Here is a 20,407-nt window from a genome sequence, read left to right as displayed (position 1 = left end):
CCAGCTTCTTACCGACAGCAGCACAGGGTAAGGGGGTGCACTGTGAGGTAAGGGAGGTTATAGGAATCTTGACTACTGATGGTGGGTGGTTCCTGGCATTTGATGTAAGAGGGGTGGGGTGCTGTAGACATCAAGTCTTGCAGATAGAACTGGCCATTTTGGGACACCCATAATGCTGATGTGACCTGTGATGAAAGTGAGTTTGACACCCCTGGTCTAGAGAAAAGACTGTGAAAGCTAAGAATGCCCTGCAAGTGAGGCAGGTGGCCAGACTGAGGGGAAACCACTAAGCACCAGGGAGAGGTGACCAGAACACCAAGGAAGGGAGATAGCATGGCCTTTATTTCTCATCTACCTTTATCCTGCCTACAAGGATTGCCATTAGAAAGTAGACTTCATTTGTGAGGATATTCTTTGGATTCCAGAGTGATGAGTGGCCTTTGTCCATCCTTTGCTCTATAGAACTTTGCTTACACCTGTTGGAGACACCACTGCTCATGAAAGAGCTTTTTTAAAGGACCTCTGCACCCTTAATTGTTTGATATAAGATACATTTACCTGTAGATTACAAATACCTTCTTGATAAGGTTGAGCGCTCCACCATTGCAGTCCACATGACCCCACTGCCAGGAGACTGTATGCAGATTCCCTCCTTGCCACTCATCAGCTAAGGTCTTTAGATAGTGTGTAGGACCAGTATACTATAGTATATAGGCCCACATATTTCTTACTCTGGTTGAGGAAAATATTTGCTGTATTGATTGCTGTAATTTTCATGGCTTAACATCAGTTTTAGTAAAGAACATTTGTTGTGCTGGCGGATCTATCTTTAGGTTGATGTCATAACTGGCAATATTAATGGAACTCATCATTTACCAACTCCTGCGGAGGTTGCCCTGATCAATTTACTGACAGTTGATTAACTCACTGAGGCTGTTATACTCAAGGAGTTGAAAACTTTCACTCAGCTATTTTTATGAATATTCACTTAATTTAGACATTTGTGTTTAGATGCAATAAGCAAACAATAATTTGTTTTTCACCTGAATGGGTAATTGAAGTGAATTTTCATATAATTTATCACATGAAGATTCTCAACTCCTTTAGTAAATTAGCTTTGGTAACACTGCTTGAAATCTGTTCCAAGCGTCCATAATTCTTTAAGTAAAATAATATTTTTTAACATTATCCTTCAATTTCCCTTTCGCTAGTTTGAGACCTTTGGTCCTAAGTACTTGAGCTCAGCTTTGTATTGAAAATACTGGCCTCCTGAACCTTAATTACTCTCTTACTGCATTGAAAGGTTTCAGTCATTTCTTCCCTCTCCCCAAAGCCATAAATATTAAGCTCATCCAGTCTCCTGATATGCTTTATCCCTCAAAACTTGCACCATTTTTGTTGCTGTCTTTGGTAAAGAAGCCCATGGGGGATCTTGAAAGATCCAAGGACTGGCTGCGAACAAAAAGACTTAATAATTTAAAATCAATTGAAGTGCCTGTTTAACTTGTATAAAGCTGGACTTTTTTTTACATATTTATTTCTCTATTGCAGAAACAAAGAAGAACAAAGGAAATATCCCTTTAACTCTCTTTAAGGTAGATAAGAATAACATTATGAACATGTTTCAATACATCCTCCTCCTTTCAGATACGTGGAAGGCAGCAGTGAATCACTGAATCTATAATGTAAAGGACTGACCTGCTTAAATAAAGAAATGCTTTGATCTATGAACACAGCTCGTTTTTTGAAACTTATAATAATAAAGATGTTCACAGCAGATTAAAGTCATTGCATATTTATAACAATGGTTATTTTATCTGGAAATGGGCACTTGCTCCTCTGCTGAAATATTGAAGATGACAAGAGATGAAACAGCCCAGCAGGATCATTTAGAGATCTGAAAGGAACTGATTAGCGTCAGCATAAACAGGTGGAATAAAAACAAGAGCAACAAAGATTTCCGCTAAAGATGAATAGAAAAAGAGAGTAGAGCAATGACAAGAAGAGGACTTGAGCTTCTGAAATGGCAAACAAAAAAAGATGAGAAAGAAGCCATGGTGGGTATGTAGAACCCCTAAGTCAATGGTTGGTAGAATAGTAACTGATGGGGCTACCATTGTTGAAGTTCAAGTTCACAACACAACACAGCAAGATCAATTAGAGATCTGAAAGGAATGATTAGCGTCAGCATAAACCGGTGGAGAAATAAACAAAAGCAACAAAGATTTTCATTAACGATGAATAGAAAATAAGTAAAGCAATGATGAAAGGAGGACTTGGGTTTCCTAACTGGTGGGCCAAAAGATGAGAAAAAAGCTGTAGAGGATATGGAGTACCATTAGATCAATTGTTGGTGGAATGGTAACAGGTGGGGTAAGCATTGTTGAAGCTCAAATTCACAACACAGCCCAGCAAGATCATTTAGATATTTGAAAAGAACTGATTAGTGTCAGCATAAACAGGTGGAAAAAAACAAGAGTAACAAAGATTTCCATTAAACATGAGGAGAAAAAAGAGAGTAGAGCAATGATGATAACAGGATTTAGACTTTTGAAATGGTGGGTGAAAAGAAGAGAAAGCAGCTGTAGTGGGTATGGAGAACCAATAGGTCAATGGTTGGCAGAATGGTAACAGGTGGGGCTACCAATGCTGAAGCTCAAGTTCACAACACAGAAGGTTTTCTGGAAGAGCAAGATGAAGAGAACCAAAGGCAAATGAAGAAGGCTTATTACACAGAGAAGGGCACTGTATATTCTGGAGTTGTGAAAGGGAATGAGGACAAGGAGAATCAGTTCTAGGACAAAATAAATCCAAAGTGGAAATAGGAAAGATGGAACAGGACAAAAAAATGGAAGGCTTGAGTGATTGAAGTTATATTCCTCATAAATGTTAATTTTCTATCCTGTCTTTTACTAAAATCTTAAAATTTGTGAAGAGTTTAAAGCAGGCCTAGACTTTGGCAGCCAAAAACAATGAAGTGGAAGATCATGAATAGCATTGTTGAAGTCCTAGTTCACAAAACAGGTTTTCTGGAAAAGCAAGATAAAGAGATCTAAGAACCAAAAGCAAATGAAGAAGACACAGGGAAGAGATATTTACAGAGTGGGGAAAAGGAATTAAGGCAACTAGACAGTTCTAGGACAAAGCAATCCAAAGTAGAGGTAAGAATGTTATTACAGGAAGGTTTGAATAATTAAAGTGTTATATTCATCATAAGTGTTAATTTTCTATCTGGACATGTATGCATATATTCCAACAACATGTATACCATAAAACTAAATAATAATATATTATTTTATTATATTATACATTATTATACAGTATTTATAAAGCGCCAATAGTTCGCTCAGCGCTGTACATTACAAAGGGGGACAGAACATGTGACAGTACAATACCAATACAATGCAAAACATGAGGGGATTGAGGGCCCTGCTCTTTTGAGCTTACAATCTAGGAGGGAGGGGATAGTGGTACAGGAGGAGATAGCTGTGGGGGATGGAGTGGTAGGAAGAGTGGAGGAGGTTGGCAAGTTAGCAGGGGGTGGGGTAGGCTTCCCTGAAGAGATGGGTTTTCAGGGTGCGCCTAAAGGAGAGGAGAGTAGGTGATAATCTGATGGGTTGGGGCAGGGAGTTCCAGAGGATGGGTGACACCCTGGAGAAGTCCTGGAGGCGGGCATGGGAGGAGGAGACCAGGGAACTAGAGAGAAGGAGGTCTTGTGAGGAGCGGAGTGTGCGTGCTGGGCGGTACTTGGATATTAGGTCAATGATGTAGTTCGGGGCAGTATGGTGGACAGCTTTGTACATCAGTGTTAGGATTTTGAATTTGATCTGTTGCGCAATCGGAAGTCAGTGGAGGGATTGGCAGAGGGGGGTTCTGGAAACGGAGTGGTTGGAAAGGTGAATGAGTCTGGCTGCCGTATTCAAGATCGACTGAAGCGGGGATAGCCAGCGGCGAGGCAGGCCAGTGAGGAGGGAGTTGCAGTAATCGAGTCGTGATATGATGAGGGAGTGGATGAGCTGTTTAGTGGTTTCTGGGGTTAGGAACGTGCGGATTTTGGCGATGTTGCGGAGGTGGAGTCTGCACAAGTTTGTTAAAGATTGGACTTGGGGCTGGAAGGATAGGTTGGAGTCCAGAATGACACCAAGTATTCTGGCCTGCGGGGCGGGTTTGATGGTGGCGTTGTTGGACGTGATGGAGAAGTCAGTGGGGGGTGGTGTCCGGGCTGGGGGGAAGACAAGAAACTCGGTATTTTATGTATATTCTTTTATATTTTGTGTTTATTGTTATGGTATACGTGTTGCTATTGACACCATTATTCCTAAACCACTGGTGGATACAGTTTCCCTAGTAGTTGTCTTTTATATGGCATATAAAGTAGCCTTTAAATACCAGTGATGTCACTTCTGCTTGTGCCATCCATACTGGTTGAGGAGGACTTCCTGCTTTCCATAGGGTGTCCATGCCCTAACACCACCACCTACAGCCTTGGGATAGTGACGGCAGCTGTCCAGGACGGTGAAGAGCGGCAGATACTGATGTCCTATACTGTATGATGAGCGAGTATATATCGCACATCTTGTGAGTGTTTTTGATCCTTTGACAATAAATGGTGTACTTTTATATTACACTTAGGTGGCACTTTCCATTTTTCCTTTTTATGGTCAAAAACAATAAAGTGGAAGGTAATGAAGAAAGTACCTATATTTAATTTAAACTCCCAGTGGTTAATATTGAGCCTTGTTCTGCTTTATATCAGTGTTTGCTGCTGGCCATATTGACTGAGAGCTTTCCTTCCTTATGATAGACCTGTTGCTCTTATCAAAATGATTCTAAATCTCACGATAATAGCAGAAATTGCAGATTTTGGAGCCCTGGGGTCAGCAACCGTTTCCACATAAGTGTCAGTTTATGAACATTCCACAACTATTGTGCCAGTTAATAATAGTGCACAATCATTTAGTTGTAGTTTTTGCAGTTATAGTTTTACTGGTATTTGCAAGTTAAACACATTATTAATAATTATATTAACAGGTGCATTCTCAAACCATGTTAATATTTACTATTAATGTGTAATGAATTGTAAACTAGACAGTTTCGGCGTGATCTCTGGCCCTGTCTTTCGCAGCTTAGTTGTGCTATGTCTGGCTTGTAGGATGTTAATTCAAGCTGAACATGTGCTTCTAAGTGATATGTTGTAAATCAGTTTCAAGGTGGACTGAACGCTGTCTTTAGGTGTGAAAAAATCTATTTGCACATATATGTGGATCTAAATGCAGTGATTAATGAAAAGGATACCTTTTACAATAGATAGATAACCAGCAGTATTCAGATAAGTTATGGTTGATATAATTTGGTTTTGCACTATTGTCATCACATAGAAGCAAATAAAAGGTAGCAGTCACTTCATGCTGATCAGGAAGGCTTCTGGATTTTGCGGTAATAATTTTATGGAGAAAAAGGAAAGAAAAGAAAAGATAATTAGGAGTTAAGAAGGGAGGGTAGGATAGGGGGGCCGGCATATGGAAGATGTGGATAGGTGGGGGAGGACCTGGGGTGTGAGAGAGCTCTATCCAAGTGGCAAAGGTATACAATAGATAAATGCAGTGACCACTTGCATAAAATACATGTGTTAAGATGTATTGACTTAAATGGGTGGTGTTGACACCAATAATGGTATTTTATATTTTTGTATGTTGGAAAAAAGCTCAGGCCAACCAAGTGTTAATAAAAGTAACCATAGAGTCAACAGTGAAAGCCTTAGATTCTTCACTCCTAAAGATAATATTTGTTTTATTGATCTAGTCTGTCAACGTAGGTAGTTGTGCAGATATCCACAATTTTGGGATGAGTGCCTTTGCCACATTAAATAGATGTGGAGTCAGAGAACGTTGGTAGTTTAAGAAAGGTTGGTTGTTTATATAAAGAATGCAAAGTTCTTGGGTGAGTTCAACATCTGTAACAGCCCACAAGAAGAGACTATAACATTTTGAGAAATTTGAGAAACTGAATTCCAATACAGCTCAGGCTGCATTCCCACTAGATATGAAGAATGGTTGCATTATCTTTAAAAACACCCTCAACAGTCTGTCAATGTAGGTAGTTGTGAAGATACCCACAATTTTGGGATGAGTGCCTTTGCCACATTAAATAGATGTAGAGTCAGAGAACGTTGGTAGTTTAAGAAAGGTTGGTTGTTTATATAAAGAATGCAAAGTTCTCGGGTGAGTTCAACATCTGTAACAGCCCATAAGAAGAGACTAAAAGATTTTGAGAAATTTGAGAAACTGAATTCCAATACAGCTCAGGCTGCATTCCCACTAGATATGAAGAATGGTTGCATTATCTTTAAAAACACCCTCAACATAAGTATAATGTGGAGGAATATAGTCTATGTAATTTGTCAGGGGTAAGGTACCATTGGGATATTAATTTTTAGGAAATCTTCTGTATTTTAGTACTGCTAAAGCATTTGTGAGCTAATCTGCAGGCAGAGTTCCATTGGCAGTCTGTAAAGTTTGGTCAAGCGTTCTTTTCCACAATTAGAAGAAGTATGGTCAGAGCTGGAGTAAGGTGACTGGAAGTTTTTTGTATAGGTAAGATATAGAATGTCTGAATGGTTTGCCCTCTGTGCATAATTGTTCAAATGGGGTCAAAGGTCTCACAACAAATTTTGTTGCTTATACTCGAGTATATAATTTTTCAATTGCAAAGATGTCCATGTCAAATCATTTTTATTAGATTCCAAGTCTGGTAGTACTGGTATGCTCTTAAAGACAAAGTAGTGAAACTGAGTTTGTGTATATTTCCAGGATGATAATGGTAATGGGTGGGAAGTCTGGGTTGTGTGTAACTGGGGTAAGGAGGCTAAGGGTGGAGAAAAGAAGACAAGTTGAGGTGATGAGAGGGAAGTATTACTGGATTGATCAACAGACTTTAATGTGTTTTGGGGTCTTTGAAAAAGATATCCATGGTAATAACTGGATGGGAATGACAATAGGGTGGCCCTCCAGTCTTTCTAGATAAAGTGACAGCTCTGCGTGCTATCGGCCAGTTTCAAAAACAAAGACCAAATTGTTAAAGGAGAAGTACAGTCAAAGCTCTTTAGGCTGTACTTCTGCTGTGGATCACAGGAGTGCAGTTCATTCTGCGCTGCTATGACCCAGTTTCAGCTGACAGCGGGCTGAAGCCTGCTGTCGGCTGACATCACTCAGTCGGTCAAGGCTCGGGAAAGATCCTGACTTCAAAGTCGGGATCCACCCTTGAGTCTGGAGCAGCCACTGAGAGCCTGAGCCAGCGGTTCCTTCCCCTCCACAGCCTAGCACTCCAGTGAGCACAGTCGCCGCTCTCTGCTCAGAGCGGCAGAAATAACTCAATGTGATCAGCGGTCAAGTAATCACTTAGTTCTCATACTTAGAGCCAGCGGGGGGGGGGGGGCTTGTTGGTAGATACAGCATCAGACCAATGGTGCATCCACCTACATAATTGTAAGTGGGGAAAAAAAGTCCACACTTTTCTTTTAAAGAGGAATTAAGCTGTGGAAACTGTAGGCAGAAAACGGCAGACAATGATCAAAGCACTTATCACCAGTATTGCCTGTAGTCTTCCTGCAGCGGATCTCCCCTTAATTACTGACCATGCCTTGCTCCACACCATGTCTCTGTGTGGTGGTGGCCATCTTGGTAGAGGCAGGGCTTTGCTTCTTCATGTCAGTGCTTCCAACAAGGAGAACAGTGAGCAGCACAGTAGTGACATTACCAAATCTTATTCCAAATCTCCTGAGACTGGAAGTCATAGGCGGCAATGCCTTAGATCTCACTCTGCAGGTATTCAGATTTGAGGCTGTATGTACAGGAATCCCTAGGCACACTCATATACCAGAAATCGCTATTTTTCTGTAGAAATTCCAGATAAAAGGTATATTTTTCATGGTACTGCATAGGCACAATTAACATGTCTAGATGTTTCCAATAACATAGCAAATCTTCACTTTTCAAGTTCAGGTCCATTTTAATATGTTATATATAGACTTCAAATAATTCTAGACAGTATAAAATGTCTATTTCTACTGGAGTTTTCCTTAAACCCCTTAAAAACAATTGTCAATATTTCTTTAGTACTAGAGGAAGTGATATGGTAGCAATGTCATGCTGGGTGAAAATCAATCTACATATGAACGCCTCCTGAATGTATCATAAGTATATTATACAAAAACAAGCCATATGGCTCTTGTTGATGAAATATCCACTGGGCAAATGACACAAATCTGGGAATATAATATGTTAGTGGTTACCATGGACTGTGTTATTAAATATATCTTCTAGAGAAAAATGAACTGTTGGTAATGTTTGCATTGAAGGATAAACTGTAAAAATTATAAAAAAAAGGGAATCATGCCAAAAAATACTTCTATTTCAATGTGCTATCTAAATTGATGCAAAGCAAACCCGTCATGAATTAATTACGCAGCCTACCGTTGCTCACCTTTCCTGTTGCTGTCATGTTGACCCTCATGGCTCAATATTTTAGGGTTAACTTATTAAAACTTTGCAAACTGAATGATCACTGAATTAATGATTATTTTTTCCTTGCAAATGATTGGATGTTCAAAGTGAACCCAGCTTTGATGTATTTAGTGGGCTTTGTGAGCGTGAGTTACTGACCCAAACAAGAATGTAGATAAGACCATTCTACTTTGCTCTGATTTGTTTTTCCTGATCTGCAATTTTGTTCTTTGTGGTCAATAATGATGAGCGAAATTAGTAGCTTTTGCTTAGCCAAAATTTCTTCAAAACTGAGGGCATTCAATGATGGAATTTTGCCATCAGCAAATGACTGGATGTTCAGAGTGAACCCAGCTTTATTTACTAGGCTTTGTGGGCATGAGTCACTTACCCAGAACAATAGTGTAAATTAGAACTTTCTACTTTTATCTGGTTTCTTTCCTGATCTACAATTTTGTTACTTGTGAGCGAAATTGGTAGCTAATGCCTCGCCAACATTTTTTTTTTTTAGTATTTTGCAGAGTGGTGCAGGATGAGAACACCTGTCAGTTTTTATTACTGTCTGTACCCCCATTAGGGAGATTCACCCTTTCTATTTGTCCTGTTTACCATCATCATTGAAAGCGAGAGTAAAAAAATAAAATAAATAATGCGTTGTGCCCAGAAAAGTAATAAAGAGGAAATGTTCCAATGCAGACACTAGTGCTGGTAGCCCAGCGGCCCTGGGAGGCCCCAAGGGACTCCCGTCATTTACAGAGATTTTCTCTCACTTCCTGTTTTGGCTATAGGAAAGCAGGTGAAAGTAGATATCCCCAAATGGGACACAGAAAAAAAAAAGACAGGGGTTATAACCCTCTCTTACTCTATCTAAAATGAAAAAAAGTTTTGCCTAAAGCTCTACTTTCATTATTTTTTTTTCACCTAAAGATGCTGTATGGTGGCTCCTGTTAAACTGGTAAGTTGTAGAAAGGAGCCTTTGACTAGAACACTTTAGTAGAGGAAATAATTATCTTTTTATTTAAAATATGTTATAAAAGCGTTAAAAAATAAGGTGAAAATAAATATTTAAATTCTGCCAACTTAGAAACCTGCTGGCGTTTTTCCCCTGCTGGCTTGAGAAAGTTTTCAAAAATAAATGTTTTTATTATGATCCCTTACAATGAGACATATAAATGTTATTAAAACCGAGAAGTATCTTAGAATTGGCATTAGCATACAGACATGCAGCGCACAGACTAAATCTTTAGACAATGGCCACACTTTACATGTCTGATTGTAGGATTGATTAGTAACACAATGCAGGCCCGGATCTGGGGGTGTGCTGAAGTGGGATATGCCCCCCCAGATTTTAGTTGTGCCCCCCAGATTTATGAGAGTGCATCCAACTGATCTATGGGATAATTTATATAAGGGGGCACTCTGATGGGGAAAGTTAAATAAGGGGGCACTCTGATGAGGCAGTTGATGTAAGGGGGCACCCTGATGAGGCAATTGATGCAAAGGGGTACTCTGATGAGGCAGTTGATGTAAGGGGGCACCCTGATGAGGCCGTTGATGTAAGGGGCACCCTGATGAGGCAATTGATGCAAAGAGGTACTCTGAGAGGGGCAATTGATGTAAGGGGGCACTCTGATGAGGCAGTTGATGTAAGGGGGCACCCTGATGAGGCAACTGATGCAAAGGGGTACTCTGAGAGGGGAAATTGATGTAAGGGGGCACTCTGATGAGTCAATTAATGTAAGGGGGCATCCTGATGAGGCAATTGATGCAAAGGGGCACTCTGAGGTGGGCAATTGATGTAAGGGGGTACTCTGATGAGGCAATAAAAGTAAGGGGGCACTCTGATGAGCACACTTGTTGTAAGGGGAGACTCCAACAGAAACCCTGATGTAAGGGGGCACTCTGATGAGGCAGTTGATGTAAGGGGGCACCCTGATGAGGCAATTGATGCAAAGGGGCACTCTGATGAGGCAATTGATGTAAGGGGGCACTTTGATGAGGCAATTAATGTAAGGGGGCACTCTGATGAGCACACTTGTTGTAAGGAGAGACTCCAACAGGAACCCTGGTGTAAGGGGGGCTCTGAGGATGATTCCTGATGTAAAGAGAGACTCTGATAGGGACATCTGACATAAGGAGGCACGGGTTATGTTTAAGCATCCTAATCTAATGACAGCATAATATATACTAGCATTCTCTGTTCACTCCTGCACTGCATCTGCACTACCTCTTACTTACGGGTTTTGACTCCATGGTAGAAAAGTGTGTAGAGTGAACATGGAATATTGGTTCCATGCATTTGTGTCACTGACATTATGCCCTCCTGACATTTTTTTGTTGCACCCTAAGATCAGATAGGCTAGATCCGGCCTTGATACTATGGGCTGCTATAAAAAAAAAAGACATATTTGTAAAAATTAGACTAGGTTGTATCAAACCAATTGTTCAGCAACAGGACAGTTTTGCAATAATCTCAGCAACTAGTCAATTTCTATCTGCTGCTCAACAAAGGTCTATTACAGTTTGGGGGAAAAAAATGTGTCACTGCTAAAGTTACCTGAAAAAAGCCTTTTTTTCAAATTGAAATGAATGAGATTGGGGTCATGCCGCTGTAAGTAAGCCAATCTAATTGTAAAAGAAAATAATTTGTTCCATAGGCAAATATGCACTTCCAGTGTTTACTGTCACTGAGAGTGTCTGTGAAAATTGTACTGTTCTGTAATACCACACACAGCTTTAACCGCTTCCTTGCCGCCATATAGCAGAAATACTGCTACAGGGCAGCAGGGCTGCGCAAAATCACGTATATATACGTGATTTTGTACTTCCTGGTAGGGGGGACGTGCGCGTGCCCTACCTGTGCTGCCGTTGGCGGCTACAGATGCCGATCACCCGGTCCCGGACAGAGATTCTCCGCCATCACCCGGTGATTACCGAGAAACACTGACAGGAGATAGACCTGTTTGTAAACAACACAGGTCTCTCTCCTGCCAGCAATAACATACTGCTGTGTATTTCTCTGCACACCTAGTAAAACACACACAGCACACAGTAAAACAGCACACAGTTAACCCTTTGATCCGCACAAATGTTAACCCTTTCCTGCCCAGTGTCATTAGTACAGTGTCAGTGCTTTTTATTAGCACTGACCACTATATTGATGTCATTGAGATGTCAGTGGCAGATAGTCAGTTCCCCCCCAGTGTCAGAATTCCTGCCGCAGTCCCACTAAAAGTTGCTGATCGCCGCCATTACTAGTATAAAAAAAAAGTATATATACCGCCATTTGTAGACGCTATAACTTTCACATAAACCAACTCATTTACATGTATTGGGATTATTTTTTAGCAAAGACATGTAGCAGAATACATTTTGGCCTAAATTTATAAGGAAAATTGACTTTTTTTTTTATTGGATATGTTTTATAGCAAAAAGTCAAAAATATTGTTTTTTTTTTTTTTTCAAAATTGTCAGTCTTTTCTTGTTATAGCGCAAAAAATAAAAAACGCACATCAAATACCACCGAAAGAAAGCTCTATTTGTGGGAAAAAAGGACATAAATTTCATATATGCACAGCGTTGCATGACCGTGCAATTGTCAGTTAAAGTAACGCAGCGCTGTATCACAAAAAGTGGCCTGGTCAGGAAGGGGGGTAAATCCTCTGGAATGCAAGTGGTTAAAGCATCCCCCACCCTAACAAGATCTGAATGTGAATTGAACCCGGGCAGATTCGGTCATCACTAATGCTGCATTGTGTAGGATACGTACAGTACATATAACAAAGATACAATCAGTCTGCGGTATGCACGCTTTCATGTTTGGGTGACAGATATGTCACGGTTACTCACCCCTGAAACAATGAGCTCTCCTCCTAAATTTTGCACCTCTGCTTTCACTTTGCTGCAGATATTGAGCTGGTGGCAATAGAGGGCAATGCGCTGCAGGTAGGCGAGGAGATCTTGTTTGCATGCTGAATCAGGGCACTGCGGGGAGAAAAAAAGGAACAGCAACATCAGAAGACTTGATTAAATGCTAAGATTCTTGTGTTAACCGCATATCATTAAGCCACGCAATCAGATGAAATAATATGCAAACGGCATATTTAATATCGCTTTGCAAAACCACACAGCAATTTCTTTAAGACAACAGATAAGAGTCTGTTAGGAATACTGGGGCTGCTTGTTAAGTTTTTACAAATTAATGCCAACTTTTCAAATCCGTCATTCATATTGTCAGCGCTATTTGTGCTTTAATTTCTGAGGGATAACTTTAACCGATCACTAAACTTGAATTACAAGACAATTTAATAGCTTTTTATGTGAATAAATATTTATAAGCTATAAAAGCTCACCAGAAATGATTTTATTTAAAATGTATAGTGAGGGAGAGAGATCCAGCTATCCATAGCACGATATTGTGTCTACAATTGTGTGAAAGGGGAAGAAGCTGCTGTTGGATGAGACAACTGTGTTTAAAGTGATATTAAAGTTTCATTTTGTTTATTAAAATAATAAACTTGTTATACTTACCTGCTCTGTGCAATAGTTGTGCACAAAGCAGCTTGATTCTCCTTTTCCCGAGTCCTCTGATGGTGCTCCTGGCTCCTCCTCTTCACACAGTGCCCCCATAGGAAGCCGCTTCCTATGGGGGCACTGATGCGGGTTCGCTCCTGAGTCCATAGACACAGACAGCAGGACATGGCCCTGCCCATATGGAAGAAAAATATATTTGAAATATATTTTAAAAATATTCTTCCCAAATATATTGACATATATTTGAAATGCAACACTTTTGGCCATATTCAATATATTTTAGTAAATATATATATATATATATATATATATATATATATACACACTGCATGTTGAAATGCATTTTTATTACAAAATATATGAAAAATATCTTTTAAAATACATTTCAAATATATTGTATGTCTTTTAAAATACAAATCTACATTTTTGGAATGCATTCACAAATATATATATATATATAAAAATATATGTTAAAATTACTTTTTTATATGTAAAAAAAATCTGATGAATATATTTTTTAAAAATGTATTTTTAAAAAATATATTTTTAAAAAATATATTTTTAAAAGTGTATTTTTTAAAATATATTCTTCAGATTTTTAATTTTAAAGACATACAGTATATTTGAAATGTATTTTAAAAAATATTTTTCATATATTTTGTAATAAAACCGCATTTCAACATGCAGTTTACACACATATATATATATATATATATATATATATATACACACTGCATGTTGAAATGTGTTTTTATTACAAAATATATGAAAAATATTTTTTAAAATACATTTCAAATAAATTGTATGTCTTTTAAAATACAAATTTACATTTTTGGAATGCATTCACAAATATATATATATATATATATATATATATATATATATATATATATATATATATATATAAAAATATATGTTTAAATTACTTTTTTATATGTAAAAAAAATCTGAAGAATATATTTTTTAAAAATATATTTTTAAAAATGTATTTTTTAAAATATATTCTTCAGATTTTTAATTTGAAAGACATACGGTATATTTGAAATGTATTTTTAAAAATATATTTCATATGTTGCATTTCAACATGCAGTTTATATATAAATATATATATATATATATATATATATACATACACTGCATGTTGAAATGCGTTTTTATCACAAAATATATGAAACATATTTTTTACATACATTTCAAAGATATTGTATGTCTTTTAAAATACAAATCTACATTTTTGGAATGCATTCACAAATATATATATATATATATATATATATATATATATATATATAAATATATGTTAAAATTACTTTTTTATATGTAAAAAAAAATCTGAAGAATATATTTTTAAAAATGTATTTTAATTTTAAAGACATACAGTATATTTGAAATGTATTTTTAAAAATATTTTCATATATTTTGTAGTAAAACCGTATTTCAACATGCAGTATATATATATATATATATATATATATATATATATATATACATATTACACTGCATGTTGAAATGCGTTTTTATTACAAAATATCTGAAAAATATTTTTTACATACATTTCAAATATAATGTATGTCTTTTAAAATACACATCTACATTTTTGGAATGTATATATATATATATATATATATATATATATATATATATATAAATATATGTTAAAATTACTTTTTTATATGTAAAAAAAAATCTGAAGAATATATTTTTAAAAAACATATTTTTAAAAATGTATTTTTTAAAATATATTCTTCAGATTTTTATTTTTAAAGACACAGTATATTTGAAATGTATTTTTAAAAATATTTTTATATATTTTATAGTAAAACCGCATTTCAACATGCAGTGTGTGTGTGTGTGTGTGTGTATATATATATATTTTTTTTTTTATTGAAATATATTGAATATGTCAATATATTTTGGAAGAATATTTTTAAAATATATTTCAAATATATTTTTCTTCCATGTGGGTGTCCCTGCTCCCCACTCCCTTATCAGAGTGTTTGATTGACTGCTGTTGATCTGCCCTGTAAAGAGGGACACAGCCAGGAGAGCCGCTGATCTCATGCACAGCACTAGATCATGATGGGGCTCAAGTAAGCATATGGTGGGGGGGGGGCTGGGGGGATCCCAGGAACAGAAGGTTTTTGTTTACCTTAATGCATACATGGGGGGCATAGAGCAGAGTGGGCTTGGTCTGTGTCCGCTCTGCATAAACCTAGCAGACGCAGACCTGTCATTTACCAGCTCCACTCTGCTAAGTTGGGGTTCAGCAGACAGATCCCCCGCTGAGCAAAGCAGAGTCTGCCCCATGTGATAGGGGTCTAAGGATGCATTTCACTGTCCTTCCTTCAATGATCATTATTATCATGATAATCAAACAGTACAGGTGCTGTGGCTTAAAGAGAGTCCTCATCTTTGTGTTCCCAACTTGGAACTAACATATGGCTAATTGTTGCTTTGTTCATAGGGATCAAATGGAACAGTGGAGTGGCAAAGGGAAGGTAAACCTGTTGCGTTGCAAGATCAAAGCAGTTTCATGTTAATTGTTTTCTTGGAAACTGCTGAAGAGGGTCAAAGTGAGGTTACATATACATTTATTTTCTTGAAATCTTAATGAGGTTGATTACTAAAGCGGTAGAACCAAAGGCTTGATAAATAAGGAAAATCTGAGTTCACTTTGTATACCTAGTTATGTGCAAGGACAATTTAATAAAGGCAATTTTGCTAGCTATGTTTGGGATAACAAAGGTTCACCTAAGGCAGTGGTTCTCAACCTGTGGGTCGCGACCCTTTTGGGGGTCGAACGACCTATTCACAGGGGTCCCCTAAGACCATCAGAAAACACAGAAGTTTTCCGAAGTGTAAAGAGCAGCTACTGTCTAGAAAGCAGCTGCTGTGTTGAAAGCAGCTACTCTGTTAAAAGCAGCTACTGTGTTGAAAGCAGCAGTATTGGAGGTAAAACGACACTCATGAATTATAATTACTGGGTAAATAATTTTATGGTTGGGGGTCACCACAACATGAGGAACTGTATTAAAGGGTCACGGCATTAGGAAGGTTGAGAACCACTGACCTAAGGGCTCATGTACACTATAGCTGATAAACTCACGTTTAGGAGATGTTCAGCGTTTTTTTCAGCAGCCCCTGAACTCTCCCTAATGTTTTCCTATGTGTCCATGTATACATTTTTGTTTACAGCCATTTACAGGCATTTGAATTACAGTCGTTTTTTTGAATGCAGAAAACTTTCAGCAATGGATTTTAGCAGCGTTTCAAACGCAAAACACTTCTAAACGTGGCAAATCGCATTTATAAGTGTTTGCGTTTGAAATTTTTTTTAGCTCTTCCATTTCCTGATGCTGTCCAGAGCCTTTTTCATCATGAAAATGCATGTGAAGAGTTTTTAAGGTACTCAAATGGACAAAACACTGAACACAGGATGTTCCCACCAAGCTTGTCACACATTGTAATGACCAATTTAGACTTCTCCCACCCTTGGAAACAAAGATATGTTAATGACCATTCACACCTCAAATTACTCATCACCCTGCCAGGTGGCCTTAATGACTCCTTCCACCAGACAGCTTTCCCAACCTTGGAAACAAAAGAAATGTTGAGGAGCAACTTACACCTAAGCTAATCTCAACACATACTGCTGTCTCTGCTTCTACTCTCTGTATTTTTCTGAAACAGTCTGAAATAGTTCATAATTTACCACTTTTCAGTGCATCCTGGGCATTTGGGATGTTCTCCTGTGCTTATCTTTAAAAAATGCTTCTAAACGCAAACGTTCATAAACGCGCATAAACGTGTTATGCAAACGCAGCTAAACAGACGTTTTTTAACCTACGTTTTCCAGTAGTCAGTTTCCATTGTTCAGAAGTGTCCAGTGTACATGGGGCCTTAAGCCTGATATAGATGATGCAATTTTCTTTTCTGCAACCACAGGAACACAGTCAGTGTTGAAGGGGGGATCCCTCCCATGGAACTACTGTGTTCTCCTATAGTCAATAACCGCATGAAAAACCCGACAGGCTGGTTGTACCCAAGTCGTACAACAATTGAATTGGGTACAATCAGCCTGCCCTTAGATGGTTCGAATCCCTGCTGGTCCCTGCTGAACCATTTATGGCCAGCTTTACTTTGCTATGTAAACAGACTTTGTTCATTAAATCTGAAGTCTAGGTTTGATGTTTATTGCATAGCTTCTTTGATCCAGCTTGGACCAATGTAAGTAGCTCATACCGGACTGATCGCTGAGGAAGCTGCAAATTGCTGTAGTAGTCTAGGTAGGTCTTCTGGGTCATGTAATCACATTGGGTTGCTTGTTCGGCATTACCACCATTTACAGAATACCTTATATTTTTTTTATGAATAAAAGCAAGTCACTGACTGGACGAGGTAGAGAGGCCGGGAAAAAATGTCCACCTTTTCCAATCAGAGAATACCTTGTGTTTATTGAAAAAGTACAAGGCATTCTGTCAATGCAATCAACCCCTGTGGGTACTATGCAAAACGACTGGGACGATCAGTGCTATCTCCGATCCGAGTACTACAGTGATTTGCAGCGTCTACAGCAATCTCTCAGATAAGATATGTGCATGTTTACATTGGTCCTAATTGGACCAATCTATGTATGTAATAAAAATCATACCTAAACTTCAACTTTAAGTAAATCAGCCCCATTATCAATTACATATGATGAATAATAAAATGGTGGGGAGCTTCTTTAATGCTGAGCATAGTAAATGTCTAAAATCAGAAAACATAATTTGTTATCTAGGTAATAGAGGATGCAGTTTAATGGAAGTGCTCCGCTTGTATTATTTACTACTGGAGAAGCAATAAGCAAATCATTGCAGATCATTGCAAAGTAAACCAACCATATTTCATCATGCAAATAAATAATTTTAATGAAGAAGCTGTGAGTTCTCGGGCAATGGTTGGAGGGTAAACTGTCCTATGAATGCTGCTCCCCTTTAGCTGTGCTCATTTAACATGAATAATATTTGTGGAGTCCGGTGGAAGCGATGATTGATATATTGCTGGAGTGCAGCAGTCATAACTCATCACTTGTTCATAGCTGAGGCTCCTAAAAACGTATTCATAGGAAATGCAAATAAGAGACATGATTTGCTATGAGTAAATATGAAATAAATGCGAATAATATCCATGACTTTTGATTTGTTAATGTCTTGTAAGAGAAATAGGAATGTTGTCAGAAATACACTATGAAATAAAATGAGAACCAGTATATAGAGACCTTGAAATGTGGTGGCTTTGGATGGCAGTTTCAGCATGTTCCTGCCATCCTAAGCCACCTTGGACATCCAAGGTGTTCATTTAGAGGTAAAGTTAATCCTCTTGGGGGATCAGGAAGGAATTTTTTACCCTGCCAGAGAAAATTGGATCATGCTTTGCTGGTGGGTTTTTTGCCTCCCTCTGGATCAGCTGTAGGTTTAGGATTGTGTATATGGGATTGCATTTTTTTTTTTTACTTTTTATTGGTTGAACTTGATGGACTGGTGTCTTTTATCAATCAGACTAACCATGCAACATCCTCTGGAAATCGTCCATTGGTTTATACTGCATATACAGAGCACATAGACATTTCAGAGTTTATTTACTAAAGCTGGAGAGTCCAAAATCAGACTCCCTTCTGCATAGAAACCAATCAGCTTCTAACCTCAGCTTGTTCAATGAAGCTTTGGCAATGAAACCTTGAAGCTGATTGGTTTCTATGCACAAGGGAGTCTGATTTTGGACTCTCCAGCTTTAGTAAATAAACCCCTTCATGTCTTGATACAACACTCTAAACACAACATGGTCTACTGTGTTGAGGACCGATATCCCAAACAGGTATCTAAACCCCCAGAAAAAGCATTCTGAATGTTTTATTTTTTACTCAGCCAAATATTCCATTCATGTCCCTTGGGGAACCACTTCTGAGAGTAACAAATGGTGGAACCAGTGTTGCAGTGTGTTCTTGTGCTGACCAGTACCTCTTCACAAGGTCATAATGCTGTGCACCATCCCACCATGGACATCCACTGAACATTGTGTGTTAATTTATATATTGAAGCATACAGACATTGCACTTTTTGCTTCAGGGTTTTAAACAAAACATGGTCTATTGTCTTCAGAAGAGCTGTCCTAAACGGGTATCTAAACCCCCCCAAAAAACAGATTAAAAAAGAAAAAACTCATCCATGTGTTCCATCCTTGTCCCTTGGGGCACTGCTTCTAGTAGTGACAACCAGTGTATCAAGTCTGACCAGTCCCTCTTTATGAGGTCATCACACTGTGCAGCTTGAGAGGACTCCACCTATTGACAACTACTAGGAAGTGTCTATGTCACCCAGATAATCCTGAAGAAGGACCCTCCTATTCTTCAATGAATAAGATAAACTGCCCAGTGCGCCTAGGCTAAAAGATCCTTTTACATGAACATGGTAAAAGGATCTTTTAACCTAGGATTCCTTTTTAAAATTCCTAATTTAAGAGGTTCACCAGAACATACATCAACATTGTATTTTTCCTTTATTAACTTTACAAGACACAGAAATTCCTACCACCAGTATCACATATTGTTACAGGTATAGAAAAACACCAAATAAATTTGCATTTCTAGATATCTATGGTCCCATGTGCCAATTTTGTCCCAGGAGGGAGCTTTGGTTAGTAAGGTAAAGTGTTCAGTAAAATTCCCCAGATTTTATGTATGGTTTCTTTTCTTAAATAATTATCGGTTAGTTGGTGAGAAAATGTTTAGGGAAACAGCTGGCTGAAGTTCTGTTTAAAAAACATAAAATGTCAGTTTGAAAATGTATAATTTAAAAATGAATAAAATTGATCCCAAACCATTACGGTTTTCCTTTAACGCTGCAAATTCTAGAAATTGCTTATTGAAGGGGATGGTGATAGTGAAAAACTGAGATAAAGGATTTATTTATTTTCCAGAACCACCCCACCTTGTTTACCATTGAAAAAAAATAGAACAAGTCTAGAGATTAGAAAATAATTTTAGTCTGTGGCAAAATTCATATGGTTTACTATAACGTACAAGACTATATGGATTTGTTATATGGCATCCGGCTTTGCAAATCCTATCATTGCCGGTAATGTGGAGATCAGTATTCAATCCCCAAATGTTGTATTACAAGCATAGATGAGCATTGCTTATACAATATATTATTTCCTGAAGGAAAGCAATATGTGTGTCCTTGTCTGGCAGAAAATGAGCTCTTTCTTCATGCAGAATCTATTTGTATTACTCATTTATAAAATATTATGCTTATTTTCGAGGTTGCTGTGCGGTGACCATGTCCACATTTATAAAAATTAAAAAAAGAAATCTTATTATTTATGAATAAAGG

The 20,407-nt window shown here is 37.9% G+C and overlaps 1 protein-coding gene across 2 annotated transcripts in view; it reads right to left on the bottom strand.

Moving 5' to 3' along the window:
* LOC149445821 (catenin alpha-2) overlaps window positions 1-20,407 on the bottom strand; it is an 845,912-nt gene that overhangs the window by 145,524 nt on the left and 679,981 nt on the right. For both annotated transcript variants that reach the window (XM_089653358.1, XM_089653359.1), the window contains exon 10: window positions 12,351-12,485. In XM_089653358.1, coding sequence (XP_089509484.1) covers window positions 12,351-12,485 — 135 coding nt within the window. The remainder of the gene's footprint in view (window positions 1-12,350; window positions 12,486-20,407) is intronic.

This window comes from Staurois parvus, unplaced genomic scaffold (genome assembly GCF_062004578.1).
Source record: "Staurois parvus isolate SC_StPar_1 unplaced genomic scaffold, SC_StPar_1.0 ptg000708l, whole genome shotgun sequence".
NCBI classification, from domain to species: Eukaryota; Metazoa; Chordata; class Amphibia; order Anura; family Ranidae; genus Staurois; species Staurois parvus.
The sequence above is the reverse complement of the archived record's forward strand: the minus strand, read 5'-3'. Positions and strand labels throughout refer to the sequence as shown.